The sequence below is a fragment of the Homarus americanus genome, unplaced genomic scaffold (assembly GCF_018991925.1).
Source record: "Homarus americanus isolate GMGI-L3 unplaced genomic scaffold, GMGI_Hamer_2.0 scaffold6317, whole genome shotgun sequence".
In the NCBI taxonomy this organism is placed as follows: domain Eukaryota; kingdom Metazoa; phylum Arthropoda; class Malacostraca; order Decapoda; family Nephropidae; genus Homarus; species Homarus americanus.
In genome coordinates this window covers 17,999,051-18,026,854 of record NW_024730668.1, presented here as the reverse complement: position 1 = coordinate 18,026,854, position 27,804 = coordinate 17,999,051, and the positions used below count along the sequence as shown (strand labels likewise).

Below are 27,804 nucleotides of genomic sequence, written 5' to 3'. Positions count from 1 at the left end.
CCCAAGAGGAATAGTCCACATGTCATTGAGTCTGAAGTTTCCATCGTAGCCAGCAAAAATCCACAACTTTCCTTCATATACTGCTGCTCCATGTGCTGACCGAGGTACTGGTGCTCTGGGGTGGCAGAGATGTATAAAATTAAAGTGTTGACCAGAGACCACAACCAATGAGAAATACTTGAATATGAACGTCAGTGAATGGAGAGAGAAGTCTTATGACAAACTAGGCTGGTAGGCAAAGTGAATCTTACATACCGTATATCACGGCCTATAAGACGAAATTTGAACATTAAAAAAATCTGCCCAAAGTTAGGGGGTCGTCTAAACCACCAAGTTTAAAATTCTTACCTCTTAAATATTGTGGTTTAGTGTGTCAAGAGTGGTGATGAAAACATCATAAGCCACTCACAAGGTCTTACCACTAATTATTTTATACTGAAACTTACGTTTGGCAAGCTGGATTCAAATTAAGATTACCGGTATATTAAAATAATAAAAATGTATTATAAACCTGTCTAACATACCGTAAAAGAGATTTATACCCCTGTAATAAACACAGCTATCATCACACACCCCTCCCCACGCCCCCCCCCATTTGCCAGTGAGGAGACAAGAAAGGAAAAGTGCATTAATTCTTGAAACTATCGACGGTTAATTACAGACGCTCAAGTGACGTCACTAGTGTTTACACTACACCAGCTGGTAATATTTGATGCCATTACTTGAAGTGAATTGGCCTTATTTTAAGTAACTAACTATAAATAAATACAAAAATTAAAAAAAAAGATCAAAACTGAGAAATAATATACTGTATGTATGTTGTGTTGTCAAAGTAAGAGGAACAATTGTGTAAGTACGTAATATTTTTTCACTCAAATCCTAATGAAACACTACTGGAGAACATTCCTTTGTCGCAAAACAGTTTATAAATTAAAGAAAATAATTACAGTGTGTTTAATATATTACAGTATATTATAAATAAATAAATAAAACAAATAATTCGGTAAATCTATTTAAAGTAAATGGAAAATAAGCAAACATGTTATTTACCAAGACCCTTCCGTCTGGCTCAGGGTGAGATGGAGGGGAGATAACAAGCTATTTATAGCCCATTTGAAGTGACCAGTACCCTAATGCACCATAAATAATTCATTGAACATTCATTTTTTGTACATAGTATATTCAGTATATATATATATATATATATATATATATATATATATATATATATATATATATATATATATATATATATATATATATATATATATATATATATATATATATATATATATATATATATATATATATATATATATATATATATATATATATATATTTGTGTAATAAATGTATGTAGTAAGTACATACTGGTAACCTTTTTCACTCAAATCCTAATGAAACACCACAATTAGAATACGGTGGTTGCTGTTGAACCACATGTTGTATAAATAGTCACACCACCGAGACGAGGGAACACTCCCACCACGCTTCAGTGACGTCACTAGTGTTTACACTACACCAGCGGGTATAATTTGATGACATTACTTGAAGTGAATTGGCCTTATTTTAAAAAATCAAGGATGGTTGGTAAAGGACTACTGAGTCAGTGGGTAAGTGTCACATTTGGGGTACTGGTCTTATACAGCAAATAGAGCTCAAAAGCTACTTTTTAAATGGAAATTTGGGGGGGGCGTCTTATGCACCCCGCCGCCTTATAGGCCGTGATATACGGTACTGTATTACAAACTGACTTTTCCCATTTCATCTAACATAAACTATTTATTATTAAATTCATACAGCATGTGTATACAGTATTGATCAAGTTTTTCCTTTATTGTTAAGTATGCTAAAAAAAATCTCCTTTTCATAAGCTATAATTCACTATTCTATTAGGAAAGAAAACTGAAAAGACATCTTAAAAAAATAAAAATAATAACTTTGAAGGAATAAAGAGTACTGCAACACTGGTTTTCAACCCAGTTCCAATGAAGGTCACTGCTGTACTTCATTCATAACAAATGTGGATCTTCCCAGCAGTCAGAAAATTTTACAAAGAATTGGTACAGTGATGACTCTAAGAAGTGTTCACAAATATTTATGGATGTAAGTTAGCTAAAGGAAGATCCAGTTGCTGAAATATGTTTTGAGTGGCAACATGAGGTGAGGCGAGGATTTGGTCAATTTCATATTGAGATTGGAAACATTAGGCAGCATGTATCCGCTTTATAATCTTGGAAATAAAAGTACAAACAGTCCCATTTGGAAGTAAAACAGCCTTTGTACAGTCAACAGTATAAATTTAACTTGACAATCAGTGGCGAGGAGGATAAAGTAAATTTAGAACAGGGGTATGCGAGAGGTGAATGTTTTTAAACAGAAATAGACCCTAACTTTCAAAGTCGACTGAGTCACTGTTAACAAACTGCACACTGCCTACGCACATATATTCACCTCTCACAAAGATTACTGTACACACCCATGCTTTTAATTTTTTCTTATTTTAGCTCCCAGGGATTAACTGACAGTGCACTGGCAAGTGATAGTTGTGAGCAGCTGTGTCTCCTTGAAGGCTAAGCTAGTGAAGGTCAAGGCCAAAAACTTGAGGTTAAATGAAGTGATTCCGAAGATGAAGAAGAAAGATGCGAGATGGGGAGAGTCTGTGCCTGATGACAACACAGGCCAATGGATGGTAGTCAAGAGCGGTACGACCAAACTGGTGGTGAAAAAAGACAACAAGGAAACGACAACAGCTAAGTGTACAAATTTTTTTAGTTGTTTGGTAGACAAAATGGATGGGAACACAATCAAGGACAAGGCTGACAAGGAAGGTACAAAAATCTTAATTGTTGAAGATTCTCAGGTAAGGTGTTCTATGCTAAAAATAGCAATAGGATGAGAGTGTATTTGCCAGGAGCTGGGGTGGGGGATATAGTTAACAGGATGGACACTATCATGTCTGGTAATGGGAACAAACTCAATATAGGCCTCAGTGAAGGAGGCAATAATATTGGACGGTGTAGAAGTGAGGAGCTCCTTGGTAAGTTCAAGGCAGCTACTGACTGAATTAGAAGGAAGGAAGGAATGAAGGAAGGTATCCCTATCATATGTGACTGCCTAGAAGAAGAGTTGGCAATGAATGGTTGCCAAGGGCAGTTGGTGTCAACGGCAGTCTTGACAGATATTGCAAGTCAATATCAGTCCAATTCACTGACAACTGAGACAACTTCTATGGCAGAAGGGACCTTATGCAAGGGATGGGGTGGCAACCCTGGCTGGCTCTCTCGAGATGGCAGTTCAAAGCTGTCGAAGTCTTTAAGCTGCTAAGGGAACATGTGAGCATGGGGGTCGAGGAGACTGCAGTGGGCACGGGTAAACAAAATGAAAGGTTACAGAGAAATCATGCTAGGAATGATGATAAAGCTAAATTAGGAAGAGTTAAAACCTAAACATGACAGTGAGAGGATTCAGATCATAACTAACTTAAATGTCTACTTTGCAAACAGTAAAAGTATGAGAAATAAAATGGATGAAATCAGGGAGTTGGTATGTACCCAAAAAATCGATATAATAGATTCACCAAAACATAGATAAACTTAGACTCATGTGAGTTACCTGTCGAATACCAAATTAAAGGCTATAAATTATTTCATACCGATAGGCAGATTAGGAAAGAAGGAGGGATAATTTGAAGTATGAAATCAATAAGGAAATAAAAAGTGAACTGAATACAGAAACAATTTGGATAGAATTAAATGATGGTTGGGAAAAATTAATCCTGGGAGTAATATATAGACCCCCTAATATTGATTAGGTTAATGAACAGCTTATTTGGGATGAAATACGCAGGGCATCCAAACATAGCAAAGTCTGTATAGTAGGCGACTTTAACTTTAGTAAAATAGATTGGATCGACCTTACAGGTAACTCAGAAACAGAGGATTTTCTTGAAACAGTTCAGGACTGTTTCCTAAGTCAACATATAGCCGAACCCACCAGGGGGAAAATATGTAAGATTTAGTTCTGTTAAACAGAGAATACCTCATTAGTAATGTCGATGTAGGGAACGAACTCGCTAACAGTGACCACAAAGAAGTGAGATTCAAAGTAGAACTTAATGTCAGTCAAGAGGAAAATTTCATTAAACCGTAAAAGGTCACATTGTTTATACATACTGTACATGGTACAGCCCATGGTTGGAAAAAAACAAATTTCTGTTTAATGGCCCAAACACCCCAAAATGACCCAAGAACAAAGAAATACAGTAAGTCCTCCCTTAATGTTGTCCCGCTTAACGTTGTTTCGGTACTACGTCACTAAACTTTAGAAACCAAAAATTCGTTTAACATCCCGATGATCGGATACTACTTCGTTTTGCGTTATCACAGACTACTTTCTACGGCGCATCACCCTTTCTCGTCTGGCCGCGCTACGCTCTCTCGGCTCGGCACGCTATGTACCCCTCACTCGCTGAATGTTATAACTAGCTCTTTAACCATTGATTCTTGATTAGTTAATAGAGCTAGAACATGTAAAAAGTTTTTTTGGTTTCCTGTAATGAAACCCAATATGTTCCTTTTCTTTGTTTATTATAAAGGAGGTTTCTATGTACACTTTCAAAAAGGATATCATCGTAACTATCTCAATTGTGCTATGGATGTTAGAATCAGACGGCAAGCTTGTCGGTGAAGCTTGGTTATCAATACGTCTGTTTCTCGTGGGGGTTGAGTGAAGGCTGATTGATCACTGGGGGCAAATAAACAGCTTTTTACAGCTGACCTAAGGTCTAAATAGAGACGCGCCCTCCAGTGGAAAGTTACCGATCAACTGTTCAATGAATGGACCACATGATCACTGCATGACATCTCACTGCTCATGGAAAGTTTCCATGGGTGATGGAGATATATAAAATTAATGTACAGTACTACCCCACATTCATAAAAAGACTTAGGAGCTAATACAGGCAATCCCCGTTATTCAAAGCCTCGGTATTCGTAACCCCGTTTATCCGCAATCAATTTACTGTTACCCATTTCCACTATTCACAATGGTTGCCCCGTTTATTCGCAAATTCTTACGAGCAAAAATTTTGAACCGCGCGCCTCAACCGTAGCATAGTACAGTGTGTGTACGTATTCCTCCGCCATACGCTCCCGCTCGCCTCAGTCTCACACGTGCTGGCGTGTGTTTTGTGTGATCTCGCAGTTGTGTTTTGTGTGATCTCGCAATGCCTAAGCGACCAGCTACTAAAACTCCCAGCAATGCTGCTAAGAGATCACGTGTAGCAGTTACGTTGGACATGAAATTGGATATCGTAAAAAAACATGAGTCTACACAAGTGTTTGTAACATGGATAGGTTTATGTATAGGATGTATTCTACGAGACTAGTTAATTCCTCGTGGAAGCTCGGAAGGTGGTGACCGAGCGATGTATTAGCCCCTTAGTTTTTATATAAATGTCAGGGCAGCACATTGAGTTTATATAATCATATCACCCCCTGTAACTTTCCACTGGCTACGAGGTGACATGGTCACATCACGTGATGGGTAAGTTCCTTGAGGTGCGGCCCTAAGAATGCTAGGTCAGGACATAGAAGCACTCTTACTCAACCCCTCACACCAACAGGACGTATTTTATAAGAGCTATTTAACTTACCCTCCACCCTCATTTAACACTCATCGCTACAGTGATTAAGTTACGGTGATATACACTTGGAACTGTATATATAATTTCTTAATAAATATAGAAAGGACAGTTGGGTTTTACCTACTAAAACCCCTAAATACTTTTACATGTCCTAGCCCATTAACCCCTCAAGAATCAACGGTTAAGGGCCAGTTCACTCTAATGCATAGTGGCCGAGTGGCGGGAAACATTTACAAAAGATGCCAGATACCACCAGCCAACAGATTATGGTAGCAGGACTCAGTCTCAAAGGCGCAGGAAAAGTATCTTTGGAAAACGCTCTCGTACGTGAATGACCAGATATAGTAAAATTGGTGATCATGTACTTAAACTTTACTGACCAGTTATGGGTTAAAGTTCCAGATTTCAGAAGGGCAAACTTTGATAGGTTGAAAAAACAGCGGAAAGAAAGGGCATTATGTTTGGGGGTGAATTACATGACTTCATGGGAGGTGTTAAATAACGTGACCTCACACAATGTACTCACAGAGGGTGACGTCACTTTACTTGGTGACCTGACAATGATCTCACAAAATATGACCACTGAGAGTAACCTGAGTACCATAACAATTTAAATAATGAGTTACTTAATGCACAAAGGCAAAATATACCATACAGGAAATTCATATAAAATAACATTTCCTCAAATGGGTATATACTGTACTGTAATTACGTACTTAAAAATATTATTGGACAAAGGAAGGCTATAGGTATGAAAATAAATCTTGGTGACGTTTACCTGAGATTATTATAAAAAAATGGCCAGAAAAGCAAAAAGGAATAATGAACTCAAGATAGTAAGAGAGGCAAAGTCAAACCCTAAGGGATTCTTCCAAATGTATCAAACTAAAATTTGAGACAAGATCGGACCAATACAGACAGATACCGGTGAAATAGCTCGTAGGTGAACTAACTGATAATGACGGAGAAATGATCAATAATCCGAACATACATTTTTCATAAGTTTTCACAACACAAAATTTAAACATGATACCCAAGGCATCGACTATCTACAGAGATAGTGAAGAAAATAGATTAAGCGAGATAGTAATGAAGTTAGCAAACAAATAGATAAACTAAAATCTAATAAGTCACCAGATCCTGATGAGATATCTGCCAGAGTATTAAAGGAATGTAAGGAAGAACTCAGTATGCCCTTGCTTAACATGTCATTAAAAACCGGAGTAGTACCAGAATCCTAGAGGATAGAGAATGTGATAGCGATTTTCAAGAAGGGAGATAGATCACTATCCTCAAACTACTGTCCAATAAGTTGAACATCAATTGTAGGCAAATTGCTGAAAACAAGCTGGGGTTGGGTAAAAAGGACCCCGTGAGAAAGAAAATTCTGTGAGTTTTTCATGCCAATACCAGGAGTGTGCAAAATACATACCGTATATCTCGGCCTATAAGACGGAATTTGAACCATAAAAAAATCAGCCCAAAGTTAGGGGGTTGTCTTAAGCACCAGATATAAAATTCTTACCTCTTAAATATTGCGGTTTAGCATGTCAAGAGTGGTGATGGAAACATGGTAAACCACTCACAAGGTCCTACCACTCATTATTTTATACTGAAACTTACGTTTGGGAAGCTGGATTAAAATGAAGATTACCGGTATGTTAAAATAATAAAAATGTATTATAAACCTGTCTAACATACCGTAAAAGAACAATATACCCCGGTAATAAACACAGTTGCTATCATCCCCCTCCCCCCCATTTGCCAGTGACAAGAAAGGGAAAGTGACCTTGAATGTGACCGCCTGTGGCTATTTTTAGCCGTCCTTGTGTTCGGAGGTGGTCAGTAATGCATATCTGTATATTTACTGATCATAATACTTATCTCCTATAAATAATTCATTTAAAATTTATTTTTTTACAAAGTATATTCAGTAAATGACTGAGTTAATTCTTGAAACTACCGACAGTGGTAAATTTAGGATATAAATGATGAACAGAAGTCACGTCATGGATTCGGAGTTTGGTCCTTAATGATCACCATAAATGTCTGGTCAACTTCACCTACCAGGTATAATGGTAGCCTCCCTTTCTCGCAAAACAAGTATATAATTAAAGAAAATACTTGCAGTGTGTTTAATATATTACAGTATATTATAAATAAATAAATAAACAAATAAATCAGCAAATCTATTTCAAGTAAATGGAAATATTTTACTCACACCGACATTAGTTCCAGTTAAATAACTGACGCTTATGTGAGTCACTAGTGTACACCAGCCGGTAAAATTTGATACCAATACTTCAAGTGAATTGGCCTTATTTCAAATAACCAACCATAAATAAATGCAAAAAGGAAAAAAGATCAAAGGCGAGAAACATTATATTGTATGTATGTTGTGTTGTCAAAGGAAGAGAAACAATTGAAACTCTGCAAGTGTGTGTAAATGAGGCAGAAAGATAGATCAGCAACCTAAGGCTTGGTCACAATTTTCGTGATGCCATATGGAAGTAGGATCTACCATTAGACAATACTGTACATTATGCTTCCAATATCTTCCCAGGTGGTAGTATCTCCCTGTTTGGTAGCTGCCCAAAATTTTTAGTAATATTACTTTGATACAACATGATAAATTAGACAAACAATGAAAATGAACAAACAAAAGTTATTTACCAAGACCTTCTCTCTGAGAACAGAGGGGATATAAGACGGCTATTTATAGCCCGTCTTTGTGTAGGAAGTGTAGGAAGTTGACCACACTATAAATAATTCATTTAAAATTTATATTTTTTACATAGAATATTCAGTACATGACTGCAATTATAAAATATTGTGATATATATATATATATATATATATATATATATATATATATATATATATATATATATATATATATATATATATATATATATATATATATATATATATATATATATATATATATATATATATATATATATATATATATATATGTAATAAATGTATGTAGTAAGTATGTACAGTAATCTTTTTCACTCAAATCCTAATGAAACACTATTGAATTAGAATACTGTAGCTGGTGTAAACAGTCAACAGTCCCACCACCGATTGTCTCTCGTGAAACAAGCTTATAAATTAAAGAAAATACTTGCAGTGTGTTTAATATATTACAGTATGTTATAAATATATAATTAACAAATAAATCGGTAAATCCATTTCAAGTAAATGAAACAATTGTATTCAACAAGGACATTAGTTCCAGTTAAATAACAGACGTTTAAGTGAGTCACTAGTGTTTACACTACACCAACCGGTAACATTTGATGCCATTACTTGAAGTGAATTGGCCTTATTTTAAAAAACCATGGATGTGTAAACAGCACTGGTCAATGGGATGGTTGGTAAAGGACTACTGGGTCAGTAAGCTCCCAATGGTAAAGTGTCACATTTGGGGTACCAGTCTTATACAGCGAATAGGGCTCAAAAGCTACTATTTAAATGGACATTTTTGGGGTCGTCTTGTACACCCCGTCGCCTTGTAGGCCAAGATATACGGTATATAAAGAGCTATATGCACATGTACTATAACAACATTATGTATGCATAACACAATATAATAAATATGAAATAACATAAATAAATAAACATAAAATAACACTGTATGGACATTAGGTCCGCACAATGATAGCTATATAGTTGTGGTACTGATAATGCAAAGACAATACCTCTGAAACATAACATGACCGGTGCACAGGATGTAAACAATCTCTGTACTGCACAGTTCCTAGCGAACATGCCCGATACAGATAAGTATTTGTAACGTGTATACCGTAGGTACCTATGTGTATAATTATATCCTTTTGTATTAAATTAGGTAAATATTATTACTAATACCAACAAATGTTTGATAATAGGTCTATAAAGTTATAGTTAGCTGTGGTAGTGAGAAACATATAGGTAGTAGGTAGTTGGTAGCTATCAAACAGGGAGGTACTACAGCCTGGGAAGATATTGGAAGCATAACGTATTGTCTAATGGTAGACCCTGCTGCCATGTGGCATCATGAATATTGTGACCAAGTCCCAAGTTGCTGATCGGACTTTCTGCCTCATTTACACCCAATTGCAGGGTCTCAATTGTTTCTCTTACTTGATAACGCAACATACACATAGCGTTTATCACTATTGATTTTTTTTTCATTTTTGTATTTCTTTGTACAGTTTTACCCCGCCTAACGCGGTTTCACTTAACGCGTTTTCGCATATACGCGGTGCCTTGCCAAAGCTGAACTTTCACTTAACGCGGATTTTTTCCACATATACGCGGTGAGTGTCCGAGACGCTATTTTTAGATTTGCCCCACCCGCCACCCTGCCTGACTGCCTGTTTTAGCTCATAAAATTCATACAAATTACCAGGCCAGAATATAATTTACATTGCTGGAATTCTTATAATTTGGTGATCATTTTGAATATAAACATCATATATTTTGCTTTAAACTTACAATTTTTAGATAAAAAATTTTTCTCTAGGTAACTATGGTATCTTTTGTGCAAAATATATGACATTTATATTCAAAATATTCCTGGTCTTACAAGGAATCCAGCAATGTCAATTATATTATCCTAACTTTAGTTTGAGGTATTATTTATTAAAATTTAGTGGTTATCCCACACATCTCCTTGGGACGGTTGGTGGGGGGTGGGGGGGAGGGAGGGACCAACCGACCATCTGTTACCCTGTGAAGAATTATTATTTTTTTTTATTAACTGAAGATATTTGTTTTAGCTCATAAAATTCATACAAATTACCCGGTCAGAATATAATTTACATTGCTGGAATTCTTATAATTTGGTGATCATTTTGAATATAAACATCATATATTTTGCTTTAAACTTACAATTTTTAGATAAAAATTTTTCTCTAGGTAACTATGTTATCTTTTGTGCAAAATATATGACATTTATATTCAAAATATTCCTGGTCTTACAAGGAATCCAGCAATGTCAATTATATTTTCCTAACTTTAGTTTGAGGTTATCCCACACATCTCCTTGGGACGGTTGGTGGGGGGTGGGGGGGGGAGGGAGGGACCGACCGACCATCTGTTAGCCGGCTGTGTAGTGTGAGAGGGGGAGGGAGTTGAGTCCATTATTTGAATGGACATTAACTTGGCGACTGTATTTCTCTATTTCTCTTAAGTATTAATTGTGTGCATGTACCATCATAAAATTAAGATGTTATTTTTACTACAACATAGGTATGTGCCTTCAAAAAGTGGAGTTTGGGGGTCGGGCCGGTTTCTATTGGAATTAATCCATGTTCTGTTGTTCACTTAACGCGGATTTCACTTAACGCGGGACCCTCTGGGTTCAATTGACCGCGTTAAGTGGGGTACAACTGTATTTCTTTAATATTATTATTATTATTATTATTATTATTATTACAGTGATATTATTGTTATTATTATCATCATTAATATTTTATTTTACTTTTTATTATATATTTTATTTACTATGAATTACTGTATTAATATTATTAAATTTTTGCCCACTAGGCCCCAATGTGGGCTTGGAAAATTTCACTGTTACTTGGGTTACAGTGATGTCGGTTCTTGCACAGTTAGTTACACTGCTTCACTGGTTCAGTTAATGGTTCTATCTGTTCGCTGCCACCTTTATACAGTAATACCCCGCTTTACGCGGTCTCGCTTTACGCGGTCTCGCTTTACGTGATTCTACATTTACGCGGTACCTCGCCAGAACCGGACTTTCACTTTATGCGGTGCATCTACTCATATATGCGGGAAGCGGCGCGGGCAGGATGCGCACAAGGTCGCCCAGTCATCAAAACATTACTGAGTTCTTCACCCACCACCCACCACAGCCGGCTCAAGTCAGTGATAGTGATAGTGATAGTGAGGATATGGACTCATATGGACTTTGAGGGGTTTGACAAAGAGGCCCTGCAAGCCTATGTGGTGGATAGTGATACAATTGATACAAGTGATACAGGTGAGGGCCAATAATCTGCCCTCTGCCTCGGAACCAACCCCCCATCCCCATGTGCCCAGTCATCTTTTCTACTAATGTAAGTGTTAAAAAAACCTAATATTATTGATATTTCTCTTAATTATTAATTGTGTGTGCATACCATCATAAAATTAAGATGTTATTTTTACTACAACGTAGGTATTGTGTCTGAAAAAGTGGAGTTTGGGGGTCGGGCCAGTCTCTTTTGGAATTAATCCCATATGTTCTGTTCATTTGACGCGGTTTTCACTTTCCGCGGTACCCCGTGGGTTCAATTGACCACGTAAATCGGGGTACTACTGTATATAAGCTTTGGGTAGAGCTCCCTTTTAACTTGGCTTATATATAAATAAGTTAAGAGGTTAAGTTACAAACCCAAATGGTCTTTTCTCCATTTATTGATAAACTGGAAATGTCACAGGCTATTAGTATAAGCACCGTAATTAACACTGTAAGCTGTGAGTGTTACTTGAGGACAGGGCTCAGCCGGACTGAGTTAAGTCACCCGTCCGATTCTCGTGAAAGTCAATTGTGAACTGAGGTCCTGAGGACTGGTGCCGGTGAAGGGAGGTGTCTCAGAGAAGAGGGGGCCTCTGAAGGAGATGCCGGGTTAACCCTACAATCTCAAGGTCAGCCTACTAAGGATTTTCCCCTCACGTGAACAGCACAAGGCATTTCACAGCTTATGGAAGATTACAGTAGGGTGATTGTATTATATAAACTAAATGTATTCACCCAAATTTATATAATTGTTATTGCTATTAGACAAGGGCTAATACAGGTCAGTGACCTAGGTCCGGGTGGACTAATCCCCGTAAAAAAAAAAAATTAAATAAATAAATAAATAAATATATACAGGTAAACAGTGATTTGGCTTTGCCAGTACAGTAAGCTATTAAATCTGCAAAAAATTTTTTTCCAAAATACAGTATACTTTGCTAATTATAGGGTGCACCTTATGACCTGGTAAATATGGTGCTCTGTACTGCCCTGTAGTGCCGACTCCTCTTGATCCCCAGCACACAACCTCAGATTTACCTTATTTTTTTTCCATGGCAATCGGTGAGTTTCAGAGGGATGCAAGCCTTAAGGGAATACTGTAATTTCAAACTCAATTCAAAATCACCTCGAGAAACACAAATTGATCAATGATTTCCAGCATGGTTTTACAAGTATGCATTTATGTCTGACAAATCTATTATCAGAGTTGTAAAGTAACTAAAAAATTTACTAAAGTACTGTACTAAAGTAACATTTTTGGTTACTTACTTTTTAAAAAGTACTCAAATTTTGTAGTACTTTTACTTAAGTATGGTTTTCTAATACTTGTACTCCAAAACAGCTAAAAAAAAATCGTTACTTGTTACATGCTCCAAAGAGCTTTAATATCTGTGGCAAACTGATATACAGTAAGTCCTAGTTTAACGTTTCCCCCGATAACGTTGTTTCGTTATAACGTCGCTACTCTTTAGATACCATTAATTCGGTTAACATCCCAACGACTTAAAATAACGGCATTTTTAGTATCGTCACGGACTACTTTTTACGGCTTATCACCCTCTCTCATCCTGACGCGCTACATCTCACTCGCAGAACATCACAGCGTCTCCAAGCGTCGTCAGTCTTTGTTAGGCTTCCACAGCATTCGTGCGTGTATAAGTGGTTTTGCTCTTAATACTGTACTCTAACAATTCGAAATGGCTTCCAAATGCCCATTAAGTGCTACTGATGCTAGTGTTGTGAAGAAGCAACATAAGACCATTAGCCTTGTTACGAAAATGGAGGTTTTAAACTGGGAGGAGGAGCCACCTTCTGGTTCTCGGTGACTCGCCACTCTCCTCCTCCTCTCCCGCCCTCCTCCTCCGCTCCACTACCCACCACACACTCGCTCCACCACCTCCGTCCATCAGTGAGTACAATACAAAATGATTTAGATTATTTATATATATACTATTTTCTATAAAAATGACATTGAATTCCTGTATATGTACGTAATGTATTTCATGAGGCAAAGGGAGGCTCAAGAATGTAACTTCGGTATTTTATCTATTTCATATGGGGAAAATTGATTCTGTTAACCTTGTTTCCGTTAACGTCGCGGTTTTCAGGAAAGGAACTACAGTACAACGTTAAGCGAGGACTTACTGTATTTCTTAAAATAGTTAAATACTAGAATTATTTACCATAATAAAAGAGTTGTGTGGGTGGAGGGTATCGTATGAGTGGGGCTGTGAAAGGTATGGTGTGGGGAGACACCACGCAGTCACATACCTAGAGGTCTCGTGAGGTGATGTAACGTCAGGTCAGGTGGCAGTGGCCATGAGAGCGTACTTTCCCATTGATCTTCTTGTGTCCATTAGCACCTTGAGCACCCATCTCAACTAGCCTACCATCTTATCCCGTTCTCCCTCATCGAATCCCCTCTCTTCTCCCCCACCTTTCCTTCCGGGGCTTAGTCTTTCCATTATACATCAGTTGCTCTTTGCATATTCAGCACATGTACCTAAATTAAATTTCAAAGAGGCTGTATTTCTAAATTGCTCTACATAATTCCATCTTAGATATAAAGCCTGTATCTATAAATACGTGAGAGACTGCTTGTATTTAAAATTCTGCTTAAATAACTAAGTACCACTACTCCCCCCCCCCTCCTCCAGCACCCACCAGATGTTACGTGGTGCAAAAAATTCAGCCACTCATCAATTAGAATAAAAAAGTGACATCACCACGGCCACACCCTAATTAGAGGGACGGTTCACAGTGACTCATAGTCAGACTCAGTCACTATGGAGGCAACAATCATCTATAACTCCTCAACTGAAGGAGCTTGATGGTTACTTGACTTACCTAGGGGATGGAATGGAAGTACTGAGGTCTTTCCTGACATTGTGTGGCTTATCTCTGAAGCTTATCACTCCACTACCTGCATCTTCTACTTGTGAGTGTCTGTTTAATCATGCTGGACTTATTATGTATTACTTAATTAATTTATCACGCCCCAGGGGGATACAAGCTGAGTTACAAGACCATGCGGTCTGACACTGATACATTGGTATGCATGCCTTGCAGGAAATATGACTTGTGGTATGTGAAGACAATATTGATATGGTTTAAGGACGATGGGAGTTAGCACCCACCAAAGCGTGGGTAGCGTACAAGAATTAAATATAAATTAATATGAATAAGTAGGTGGTGACATATAAAGGTTAGTGACTCTCCCTGTGGTAGGAGGTCCACGACAGTGGGACAGTCAAGGCAATACTGTATTGTAGTGTTGAAGGGTGTTAGCGTTGGGACAGTTACAGAATTTACAGGAAGAGAAGTGCGGGTCATCCTTCACCTAAGATACATGCCAAATAGGTCTGTATCCTTATCTAATGCGAGCAGAGATAACATTATACCTGCGGACCATAAGTCCACGTCCACGATATTAGAGTGGATAAGGAAGAAAGTGATCATAGTGTTGGATGGATATAGTTTCAGCCCATTCACCATCCTTGCGATGGATTTTAGGGAGAAGAGCAACTGAACGTATTCTCTTTCGGTGGTCGTGCTGGGCTTATATTTAGGCCTAAAAGATCCTGATTGGACAGCCAGATTTTTGAGAATCTGTTCTGATTAACCTCAATAGAAAGATTTGCAAATAAACACGTGTAATGCTGTGTGTCTTTTATTCTTATTGTTAGTTAACTCTTTTTTTATAATTTACTGTGGATTTACTTTAATATTTAAGACAATATTTTTTTTTTTAACTTTTTCTTTCAGTGGATGACGGACACAATTATGATGAGGTTTACCTTTAGCAAAGCCTTCGACAGGTTCCCCATGAAAGACTAATACATAAAGTGGAGGCACATGGAATTGGAGATGTTCAATGCTGGATTAGGGCACAGTTACAGGACAGGAAAGAGAGAGTCAGTATTAATAGCACTAAATTTGATTGGGGTAACGTCACTAGTGGAGTACCACAAGGCTCATTATTTGGACCATTACTATTTATTATACCGTATATCTCGGCTTATAAGACGGAATTTGAACATTAAAAAAATCTGCCCAAAGTTAGGGGGTCGCCTTAATCACCAAGTATAAAATTCTTACCTCTTAAATGTTGTGGTTTAGTGTGTCAAGAGTGGTGATGGAAACATCGTAAGCCACTCACAAGGTCCTACCACTAATTATTTTATACTGAAACTTACGTTTGGCAAGCTGGATTCAAATTAAGATTACCGGTATATTAAAATAATAAAAATGTATTATAAACCTGTCTAACATACCGTAAAAGAACATTATACCCGTAATAAACACAGCTATCATCACACACCCCTCCCCACGCCCCCCCCCATTTGCCAGTGAGGAGACAAGAAAGGCAAAGTGACCGCGAGATTGGGCTATTTATAGCCGTGGAGGTGGTCAGTAATGCATATCGGTATATTTACTGATAATAATACTTATCTCCCATAAATAATTAATTTAAAATTTATTTTTTTACAAGGAATATTCAGTAAATGACTGCATTAATTCTTGAAACTACCGACAGTTAAATACATACGCTTAAGTGACGTCACTAGTGTTTACAATACACCAGCTGGTAACATTTGATGCCATTACTTGAAGTGAATTGGCCTTATTTTAAGTAACTAACCATAAATAAATACAAAAAGTAAATAAAAGATCAAAAGTGAGAAATAATATACTGTATGTATGTTGTGTTGTCAAAGTTAGAGGAACAATTGAAACTGCAATTGTGTGTAAATGAGGCAGAAAGTCAGGTCAGCGCTGAACCTGGGACTTGGTCACAATTTTCTTGATGCCATATGGCAGCAGGGTCTACCATTAGACAACACATTATGCTTCCAATATCTTCCCAGGCGGTAGTATCTACCTGTTTGGTAGCTGCCTACTAACTACACAATTTTTAGTAATATTACTTTGATACATAATAAATTAGACAAACAATGAAAATAAACATCAAATTTAATTACCAAGACGCTTCCCATTGGCAGCTGTAAGAAGAGGGGGAGATGGGCTATTTTTATCCCGTCTTTGTGTCTGAAGTGGCCAGTAATACCATATATTTACTGATCATAATACTTATCTCCTATAAATAATTAATTTAAAATTTATTTTTTACATAGAATATTCAGTAAATGACTTTTAAATAAATAAACAAATAATTCGGTAAATCTATTTCAAGTAAATGGAAAATAAGCAAACAAATGTTATTTACCACCACCCCTTCCCTCTGGCTCAGAGTGAGATGGAGGGGAGATAAAGAAGGCTATTTATAGCCCGTCTTTGTGTCTGAAGTCACCAGTACTCTAATGCACCATAAATAATTCATTTAACATTTATTTTTATATATATATATATATCATATATATATATATATATATATATATATATATATATATATATATATATATTATATATATCATATATATATATATACTCATGTTTTTAGGTCACCCTGTATATTTAAGCCTCTCTCTGTCTATGTAATCCAGTTGCCTCTGAAGATGTCTTGAATAAAGACGAAAGCTAAGGTACTCCGTTGTTTCCATTTTCCCGTGTGATTTTATCAAGATATATATATGTATATATATATATATATATATATATATATATATATATATATATATATATATATATATATATATATATATATATATATATATATATATATATATATATATATATATATATTTATATATATATATATATATAATAAATGTATGTAGTAAGTACAACCGTAATCTTTTTCACTCAAATCCTAATGAAACACCACAATTAGAATACAGTGGTAGTTGTTGGTAGCTGTTGTATAAACAGTGGGAACACAGTCCCACCACCGAGACGAGGGAACACTCCCACCACCGATCGTCTCGTGCGAAGCAAGCGTATAAATTAAAGAAAATACTTGCAGTGTGTTTAATATGTTACAGTATATTATAAATAAATAAATAAACAAATAAATCGGTAAATCCATTTCAAGTAAATGGAAAAATTTTACTCGACACCGACATTAGTTCCAGTTACCGGTAAATAGCAGACGCTTCAGTGACGTCACTAGTGTTTACACTACACCATCGGGTAACATTTGATGACATTACTTGAAGTGAATTGGCCTTATTTTAAAAAACCAAGGATGGTTGGTAAAGGACTACTGAGTCAGTGGGTAAGTGTCACATTTGGGGTACTGGTCTTATACAGCGAATAGAGCTCAAAAGCTACTTTTTAAATGGAAATTTGGGGGGGCCCGTCTTATGCACCCCGACGCCTTATAGGCCGAGATATACGGTATACATAAGCAACATAGACTGCAACATAAATAAATTTGCTGAGACACTAAAATAGGGCGTGTAATTAAATCTGATGAGGATTCCACAAAACTACAGGAAGATCTATAAAAAATTTGGCATGGTCTGAAAAAGTAGAATAAAATTTAATGTGGACAAATGTAAAGTACTTAGCCTAGGAGATGTAAACAGAGAAACCAGATATCAGATAATCATTTTGATATGGAGAAATGAGACTGCGAGAAAGATTTATGGGTAATCGTAAGTAGGAATCTTAAACCAAGACAATAATGCGTACGTATTTTCTCGAAACAAGGCTAACAAAGTACTTGGGTTCATAAAAAGAAGTGTTATTTACAAGACTAGCGAGGTTATCCTAAAATTATATCTTACGCTTGTGAGACCTCACTTGAATTATACAGTTCAGTTTTGGTCACCGTTCTACAGAAAGGATATTGAATTCCTAGAGAGCATAGAAGAAGATGACAAGAATAATCCTGGGCATTAAGCACCTTAAGTATAGACAGATTAAAGCATCAGAATTTGCACTCCCTCGAGAGACATAGAATGAAAGGTGATAGGATTGAGGTGTATAAATGGAAGTCAGGGATAAACAAAGGTGATATAACAAAGGTACGTAAATTATCCAACCAGGAACAAACTCATAGCAACGGTTTTAAATTAAACCTATTTAGATTTAGGCACGAGATAGGCAAACACTACATTGGAAATAGAGTAATGAAAGAGTGGAACAAGTTACTAAACACCATCATTAACTCAAACATGCTGGGTAACTTCAAATCTAGGTTGGATGGATATATAAGCGATAGGGGTTGGGAGTAAACGGTACTGCCCAGTATGGGCCAATCAGCCCCCTGCAGTTTCCTTCATTCTTTTGTTCTTATCTCATAGGCAGCAGCTGACTGTCAACGTATGCTATGGGGATTTTTACAGTATTACTACTCATGTAAATAATAATAATAATAATAATAATAATAATAATAATAATAATAATAATAATAATAATAATAATAATAATAATAATAATATTAATAATAATACATGTATTAATAACGACAATAATAATAATAATAATAATAATAATAATAATAATAATAATAATAATAATAATAATAATAATAGAGTATAGTCTCGATTTATGCGGATTTGGTTTACACGGTTCATTCCATCATTTACGCAGGAAGCGGCTTGGGCAGGGTGCGCACAAGGTCGCCCAGTCAACAAAACATTACCGAGTTCTTCACCCGCCACCCACCACAGCCAGCCCAAGTCAGTGATAGTGAGGATATGGACTTTGAGGGGTTTGACAAAGAGGCCCTGCAAGCCTCTGTGGTGGATAGTGATACAGGTGATACAAGTGATACAGGTGAAGGTCAATAATCTGCCCTCTGCCTCAGAACCAAACCCAATCCCCGTGTACCCAGCCATCTCTTCTAATAATTAAGTGTTATAAAACCTAATATTATTGATATTTCTCTTAACTATTAATTATATGTGCATACCATCATAAAATTAAGATGTTATTTTTACTACAACGTACGTAACGTATTGTGTCTGGGTGAAGTATAATTTGTTTATTTACTGAAGATATTTGCTTTTAGCTCATAAAATTCATAGAAATTGCCAGGCCAGAATATAATTTACATTGCTGGAATTCTTATAAGATAGTGATTAATTTGAATATAAACAAGCTAAAATTTGCATTAGACATACAAATTTTAGATCTAATTTAAGAATTTTATTAAAGAGAGCAAAAATTTTATCTTTTGTGCAAAATATATGACGTTTATATTCAAATTATTCGCAGTCTTGCAAGGAATCCAGCAATGTCAATTATATTATCCTAAACATAGTCTGAGGTATTATTTATTACTAAACCTAAAAACCTAGTCTTTTCACCCAAACATTTCTCAAGAGCGTGGGAAGACGGGGGAGGAGGAGTTGAGTCCATTATTTGAATGAACATTAACCAGCGAATGTATTTCTCTTAAATATTGTGTGTGCATACCATTATAAAATTAAGATGTTGGTTTTACTACAACGAACTATTGTGTTGGAAAAAGTGTAGTTTGGGGGTCGGCCCAGTCTCTATTTCAATTAATCCCATATGTTCTGTTATTTCGTTTACGTATTTCTCGTTTTATGCGGACCTTCACGGGTTCAATTGACCGCGTAAATGAAGACTATGCTGTAATAATAATATTAATGGTTGCCCCTCGTGTAACGAAGATGGCTGGCCCAAGGGCCACCTAGGCGTGAATTTGATTAAGGTGTAGAAGCTGTCACCAACACAACAACCACACCCTGAATTAACGAGCTGCATGACCCAGTGTCAAGGAATAGTCCGAGAAGACCGGACAACTCACTAACTGCACTGGCTAACCATTACTCTGGAATACGATCTGCAAATCGATTAACATCCAGGTTCCCAATTAATGCTGGGTAGGCAGAGGCAAATGGTGTAAAGAAACTTGCCCATAGTTTCACCCTGCCCGGGAATAGAACCCGGGTCCACTCGCTTGCGAGGCGAGCATGCTGATCATTACAACAACGGTCGCCATACTCGTACGTACACACACACACACACCTCCTATCTCTTCCACTAGATTAATTTCTGAATTATTATGCATATTTATGTTTAGGATAGTATGAATAAAGTTTATTGTTGTGTTATAATTTATGTATTTGTGACATTGTAGAATCAAGATTTTGTTGTGAGGAAACCTATCTCCACTTATATAATGGAAGTCAATGGAAGTATTTGGTTCACGATACAGATTTTGATTTATGGTTAGATTTTATGGAACCCAACCCTTCCGTATATTTGAGGATGATTGCACAGTACTACCAAATGCAAAATTACCCACCACTAAATAAAATGGAGACAAATTAAATACCAGAAAGAGTAGTTAGACAATTTGTGAGTGTGTACCTGCCAGTAAATTTCCATTCTATCCACTGTCCTGTCTGGAAGCGATACTCGAAGAGGTCATTCTGGTTCTTGAGGTTACTATTGCTATGGATGTCACCTGTAAACCCTCCAAACACAAACATTGAAGATTCGTGTACCTGTTACAAATGGGGAGAGTAATGATTAAGATTCACAGACCTATACAGTATATGTCTTGTTTTTAACTTATCTATCTACACACTGTCTTTTAGCTATATTCATCATGACTCTTCAAGAAAAACTTCTTTAAAAATCATTTCAATATCTTTCCACAATTACTCTATCAATAGCTATACTGCAGCTACAGATTTTTCACTACTTTGTTTCATCACATGTAAGTTATGGTGGTAGAGTAGGGTCGGGATATATAGCGATTTTTTTATATCGTGACTACCAAAATTATTGACATTTTCCAATATATAGCGATAAATTTATTTATTTCAAAAGGGAAATCGGGCAGGAAATATTTAAAATTTAACGCCATGGCAAACAAATGCGTTATTTGCTCACCAGAGGCACCACCGTGGCTGCTCACTCAAGCATTCACGCTCGCCCGCTCAGTCTTTCTGAGTGAGTGACAAGTAAGCAGCCGACTTTGCTGCAGATTATGACTTCTAAGGTGAGTGTAAATGAGTTGCTAGTGACGTGAAAAGTGAAGTGAAGAGAATGGAAAGCTTAATGGAAAAGATTTAAAACTGTAACTAATATTTTTGGTTTGTTCATTTATGTAGGTGTGAGATTGTCAAGTGAGGGTGGCAGAGTGGAGTCTGCTGCCGAGTCTGGTGTTCCCGGGATGGTGAGTCAGCTACCGAGTCTGGTGTTCCCGGGATGGTGAGTCAGCTACCGAGTCTGGTGTTCCTTGATATTGATATTGAAACAGCCTGTTGTTCCCGAGTCTAGTGTTCATTGTTGCTTTAGTTAGTAAGAAAATAAACTCGTTAAGTCAAGTTTAGTCACTTATATTGGCCTCCAGAATCTAACCCTATTTTCCCTATTAATTATATGTAAATATATATCGTGATTTAGTATATGGCAAACATCCTTGGACCCTATCTCGCGATATATCCCAACCCTACTGTACAGTATAAATGAATGGATTCCTAATGTTATACCAAAAGTTATTAAGTAAAAGTACAAATAAAGCCTACAAATCAAATACATACTTATGGTTCATAAAACACATCCCCTCACCACTGCTGAATGATGGTAGCGTGGAGCTGGAGGTGTTCCTGTAGAAAATGCTCGTCCCCACGACTTCTCTTTAACATCAAAACGCAGCAAATCATTCAACATCCACTTGCCATTGTCACCTCCAAACACATATATGGCATCCTTATATGCCACTACTGTGTGCTTGCTTCGTCTGCAGGCATAACATTAGGTTTCATTAATAGAGAACAAGGAGTATACAGTATTCTTGTAAAATCTAAGGATTATCATTAACTAAGTTTGAAACTATTGTAGTTGTTTTACAGTTCTATTTGCCTTGGAGAGTATATATGATGTTTATATATTTATGTGCCTCTTAATAGTTAGTTATGTAAGCCAAACGAGGTGCCAACAAAACTTCTTTAACTATAATTGACAGCAGAAAACACTTAAGGTAGTACAAAATAAGACACAGATACCTGGCACCCACGAATTCATCACATTCTGGCATACACTTCCATCTGTGCACGGTCTCAAAAGGGCCAAAGTCTAGGGTGAGACACTCTGCTGATTCAGGCCAATTATGGTCAAACTCCAGTCCAGGAGGTCCAGCTATGGCCATGACTTAAATGCTGCTGCTCTTCCCTGAAAAATAGGGTACACAGTAACAAATAAATAAGAGCAGTTACACTTTGTGACAGTATCGAGCTTGCTTTTGTACTCATATGAACACAAGTTGTCTGAGCAGAGCACCTTAACAAAAGGTGAAAAAAATGATGGAACATCTTTGGAACCTTGAGATGTCAGGATAACCAAAAAGTCTAGATAACATAACAGTCCCCAGGTACTGCAGAACTGATTACTGAAAAAAACCCAATTACTAATAGGAATTAGATGAATGTTTAACTGTATAGTTCCCCATCTGATTTCCATACATCACCAGTACTTATAGGCACTGAAGTGTATTACTAGCTGGATAGAGAAGGTAACAGAGTTGTTGTTTACATTCACTCATGTCCTTATCAATCTTTACTGTAGCAGAAATGAACTAAAATAGATTATCTTTTTGTCATAAAATGTCACTCATGGCTGACTTTTCAATCTTAAACTCACAATAAATCTTTACTCTGGATGTATCGTACCGGATCCTACACATGATGACTATTTCTATCGATACTCAACACCTTTCACATTTACTTCTTTTCAGTGCCTGTTGAGGAATGTGTTGAAGCCATACTAACCTAACCTAACCCAACCATCAGGTCCCGGACGACCCCTCCCGAAGCTAAACCATCATTATTACCAGAGGCCAACTAGTAACTCCACCACCAAAGACCAACCAATAACCCTACCAGAGGCCAACCAGTAAACCCACCACCAGAGACCAACCAATAATCCCACCAGAAGCCAACCAATAACCCCACCAGAGGCCAGACAGTAAGCCCACCACCAGAGACCAACCAATAACCCCACCAGATGCCAGCCAGTAAGCCCACCACCAGAGACCTACCAATAACCCCACCAGAAGCCAACCAGTAATCCCACCACAAGAGGCAAACCAATAACCCCACCAGAGGCCAGCCAATAACCCCACCAGAGGCCAACCAAACTAACAACCCCACCAGAGGCCACAACCAGTAATCCCACCACCAGAGGCCAAACCAATAACCCCACCAGAGGCCAAATCCCCACCACCAGAGGCCAACCATTAACCCCACCAGAGGCCAAACTAGTACACACCACCCAGAGGCCAACCAGTAATAAGCCCACCACCAGAGGTCAAATTATCAACCCCACCAGAGGCCAACCAGTAAGTCCACCACCAGAGGCCAAACTAACAACCCCACCAGAAGTCAAAACTGGTAGTAAGCCCACCACCAGAGGCCAACCATTAACCCCCACCAGAGGCCAACCAGTAAGCTCCACCACCAGAGGCCAACCAATAACCCCACCAGAGACCAAATCCAGTAAGCCCACCAACAGAGGCCAAACCAATAACCCCACCAGAGACCAAACCAGTGGGCCTCCACCACCAGAAACCAGCCAGTAAGCTCACCACCAGATGCCAGCCAGCAACCCTGCACTCATCAGAGACCAACCAGCAAGCTCACCACACCAAAGGCCAAATCCAAGCCCACCACCAGAGGCCAAACCAGGAAGCCCCACCACCAGAGACCAGCCAGTAAGCTCCACCACCAGAGGCCAGCCAGTAACCCCACCAACAGAGGCCAACCAGTATGCTCACCACCAGAGGCCAGCCAGTAACCCCACCACCAGCGGCTAACCAGTAGGCTCACCACCAGAGGCCAACCAGTAACCCCACCACCAGAGGCCAACCAGCAAGCTCACCACCAGAGGCCAACCAGTAAGCCCACCACCAGAGGCCAACCAGTAAGCCCACCACCAGAGGCCAACAAGTAACCCTACCTCCAGAGGCCAACCAGTAAGCTTGTAGTGGATTTCTCCCCTACAAACGCTTGTCGCCGAGTAGCCGACCCCGCGAATACCTCAGTGTATGCCTCGTGGTCTAGGTAAACCAGCGCCGCCTTCATGACGGAGATCAACTATTAAGCCACGCCTACCTCCGCTATAAAAGACCTGACCTCGTGGTGACCACTCTCTTTTCTACTTACAGCCACCAGCAAGCAATACCTCCTCCTACTCCTCCTGCCTGGCGGTCCTCGCTCCCTCCGGCGACCATGGCAACCCACAAGCTGGTCCTCCTCTGAGCACCCTCACCAACCAGCTCTCTCTACATCACGCTTGTAACCACGCTGCCACTTCCCAGCACCAACCTGCACTGTACATCCAATATAACATGTATACAGAGAGCACATTGCGAGTTTCCTTTCTCCATCCCATTCTGAGTGTGAACCAAATAACCTGTTCCCCACAAATGGTGACCGCTGGAGATTCGCACTCACACAGGATGGAGGAGAAACAGATCACGCTCCCAGTCTTCAAGCAACATGGAAGGCTGGCTTACCCACACAGAGGCAGCTCTCATCGGCTCTACAGCTACTGTCTCTACACCGCAGGTTAGACACCCTTGAGCAGCACTGCTTCTCTAAGCAGACACCAGCTCCTCTTCCTGCCCCAAGCACCACGTCCTACAGACCTCAGCACACCCGTCCTGCCTCAGACGCCGCCCCCGGCCCAGCAGTACCCCCTGCCGCTCCTCCTGATGCAGCCCCTGCTCCTGACGTGGCCCATGCGCCTGAGTGCGGACCCACACACCCCTCTTTTCTCCCTCAGGTACCCCCTGCTACTGTCCTGCACCCTGCTGCTGTCGTGGACCCAGCTGCTGTCACGAGCCCTCGTCCGCTTCTGCTGACGCAGCCTCTGCTCCTGACCCAGGCCCACACACCCCAGCAGGCGCATCTGACGACTCTGTACCTGCCGTGAGGGAAGCACAACATTCATCGCCTCCACACACCCTTTTTCTCCCTCTCTACTCCCACAGATATTGTGTATCTAGACAGTTGTATCCAGCGACCGGCTCATCCACGCCATCGTCGTTATTGCTCACATGTGGCATGCACCGCCCGTTCTGCCTGACATGTGCCATGCAACCCTGCAGACAACAAGTCTCCTACACCGCCTGGAGGGAAGGGGGAGTTTTGTAGTGGATTTCTCCCCTACAAACGCTTGTCGCTGAGTAGCCGACCCCGCGAATTCCCCAGTGTATGCCTCGTGGTCTAGGTCAACCAGCGCCGCCTTACATGACGGAGGTCAACTATTAAGCCACGCCTACCTCCGCTATAAAAGACCTGACCCCGTGGTGACCACTCTCTTTTCTACTTACAGCCACCAGCAAGCAACATCTCCTCCTACTCCTCCTCCTGCCTGGCGGTCCTCGCTCCCTCCGGCGACCATGGCGACCCACAAGCTGGTCCTCCTCTGAGCACCCTCACCAACCAGCTCTCTCTACTCAACACTTGTAACCATGCTGCCTTCCCAGCACCAAGCTGCATTGTACATCTAATACAATATGTATACAGAGAGCACATTGTGAGTTTCCTTTCTCCATCCCATCCTGAGTGTGAACCCAAACATCACGTACCCCACAAGCTCACCACCAGAGGCCAACCAGTAAGCCCATCAACAGAGGCCAAACAGTAAGCCCACCAACAGAGGCCAACCAGTAAGCCCACCACCAAAGGCCAACCAGTAAGCCCACCACCAGAGGCCAACAAGTAACCCCACCACCAGAGGCCAGACCAGTACCTCCCCACCACCAAAGACCAGAGGTCAACCAGTAAGCCCACCACCAGAGGCCAACAAGTAACCCCACCACCAGAGGCCAGAATAGTACTTCCCCACTACCAGAGGTCAACCAGTAATCCCACCACCAGAGGCCAGACCAGTACCTCCCCACCACAAAAGGCCGGACTAGTTCTTCCCCACCTCCAGAAGTCAACTAGTAACCCCACCACCAGAGGCCAGACCAGCATTTCCCCACCACCAGAGGCCAACCAGTAACCCCACACCAGAGGCCAGACCAGTACTTCCCCACCACCAGAGGCCAACCAGAAACCCCACCACCAGAGGCCAGACCAGTACTTCCCCGCCACCAGAGACCTGAATAGTACCTCCCCACCACCAGAGGCCAGACCAGTAACCCCACCACCAGAGACCTGAATAGTACCTCCCCATCACCAGAGGCCGGACTAGTACTTCCCCACCACCAGAGGCCAACCAGTAACCCACCAGCACCTCTCCAACACCAGAGGACAACCAGTACCTTCCTTACCACCAGAGGCCAGCCAAGAACCTGGTAAAAACTAATTTTTAAACAAATTTCCCCAGTTGGTATGATTAATTATTTTTCTATTGTATTTTGATGTTTTTAAATTGATTCTAACATTCGTTTCTTGCGAAAATTAGCATTTTTTCGATTTTTATGAAGAATCGAAAAACACTCAAAAAGTCTCATTTCCACAAGAAACAAATGTTAGAAACAATTTAAAAACACAAAAATACACAAGAAAAATAATTTATCATTCCAAAAGAGAACTAACCTCCTATTGTCGTATACCTATCTGGGGGGGGGGGAGACCTGACCTAACCTAACCTACTACCCTTATTGGGATAAAAATGAATACAGTATTAACCAAGAACCTCACCACCAGAGGCCAACCAAGAACCACACCACCGGAGACCAACCAAGAACCCCACCAACAGAGGCAAACCAAGAATCCCACCACCAGACCAACCAAGAACCCCACCACCAGACCAACCAAGAACCCCACCACCAGAGGCCAACCAAGGTTTTCCACCAACAGAGGCCAACCAAGATCCCCACCACCAAAGGCCAACCAGTACCTACCTACTATCAATGAAATTTACTACCTGATAAAGTATTTAATTCTCTCTCTTAATAACAAAATACGACGGGTTTCATCTAAATAAGTATATTATTTGATAATATGGAGACCAATTAATACCCTGATAACCGTAAATGCCGAGTATATTAAAATTATACGTTTAAAGTAACAGACCTCAAACTGTTGTTTATCAAAGGTGTATTGACGTCAACCTCGTAGGGTTCTCACACTCACCCGATGCTGCGAACGTTTGCTATGGTATATACAGTACTGTTTATTAATAGGTATATAACTGATGGCTTGATAGGTAGACAGATAAATAGATAGATAGACAGGCACCGATAAAATATGTATATATTGACAGTTACAATGATAAGCGGATAGGTATGACTTTGCTTGGG

General features: G+C 39.2%; 1 protein-coding gene across 1 annotated transcript; it reads right to left on the bottom strand.

Moving 5' to 3' along the window:
• LOC121867258 (leucine-zipper-like transcriptional regulator 1) lies at nucleotides 1–27,629 on the bottom strand (the record flags this gene model as incomplete). Its single annotated transcript, XM_042367117.1, is given in 5 exon segments — nucleotides 1–115; nucleotides 20,910–21,046; nucleotides 22,119–22,290; nucleotides 22,556–22,721; nucleotides 27,578–27,629. Coding segments are annotated over 4 exon segments (567 nt in total), but the record flags the coding sequence as incomplete, so codon positions are not given.
• Between the last annotated feature and the right edge of the window lie 175 nt (nucleotides 27,630–27,804).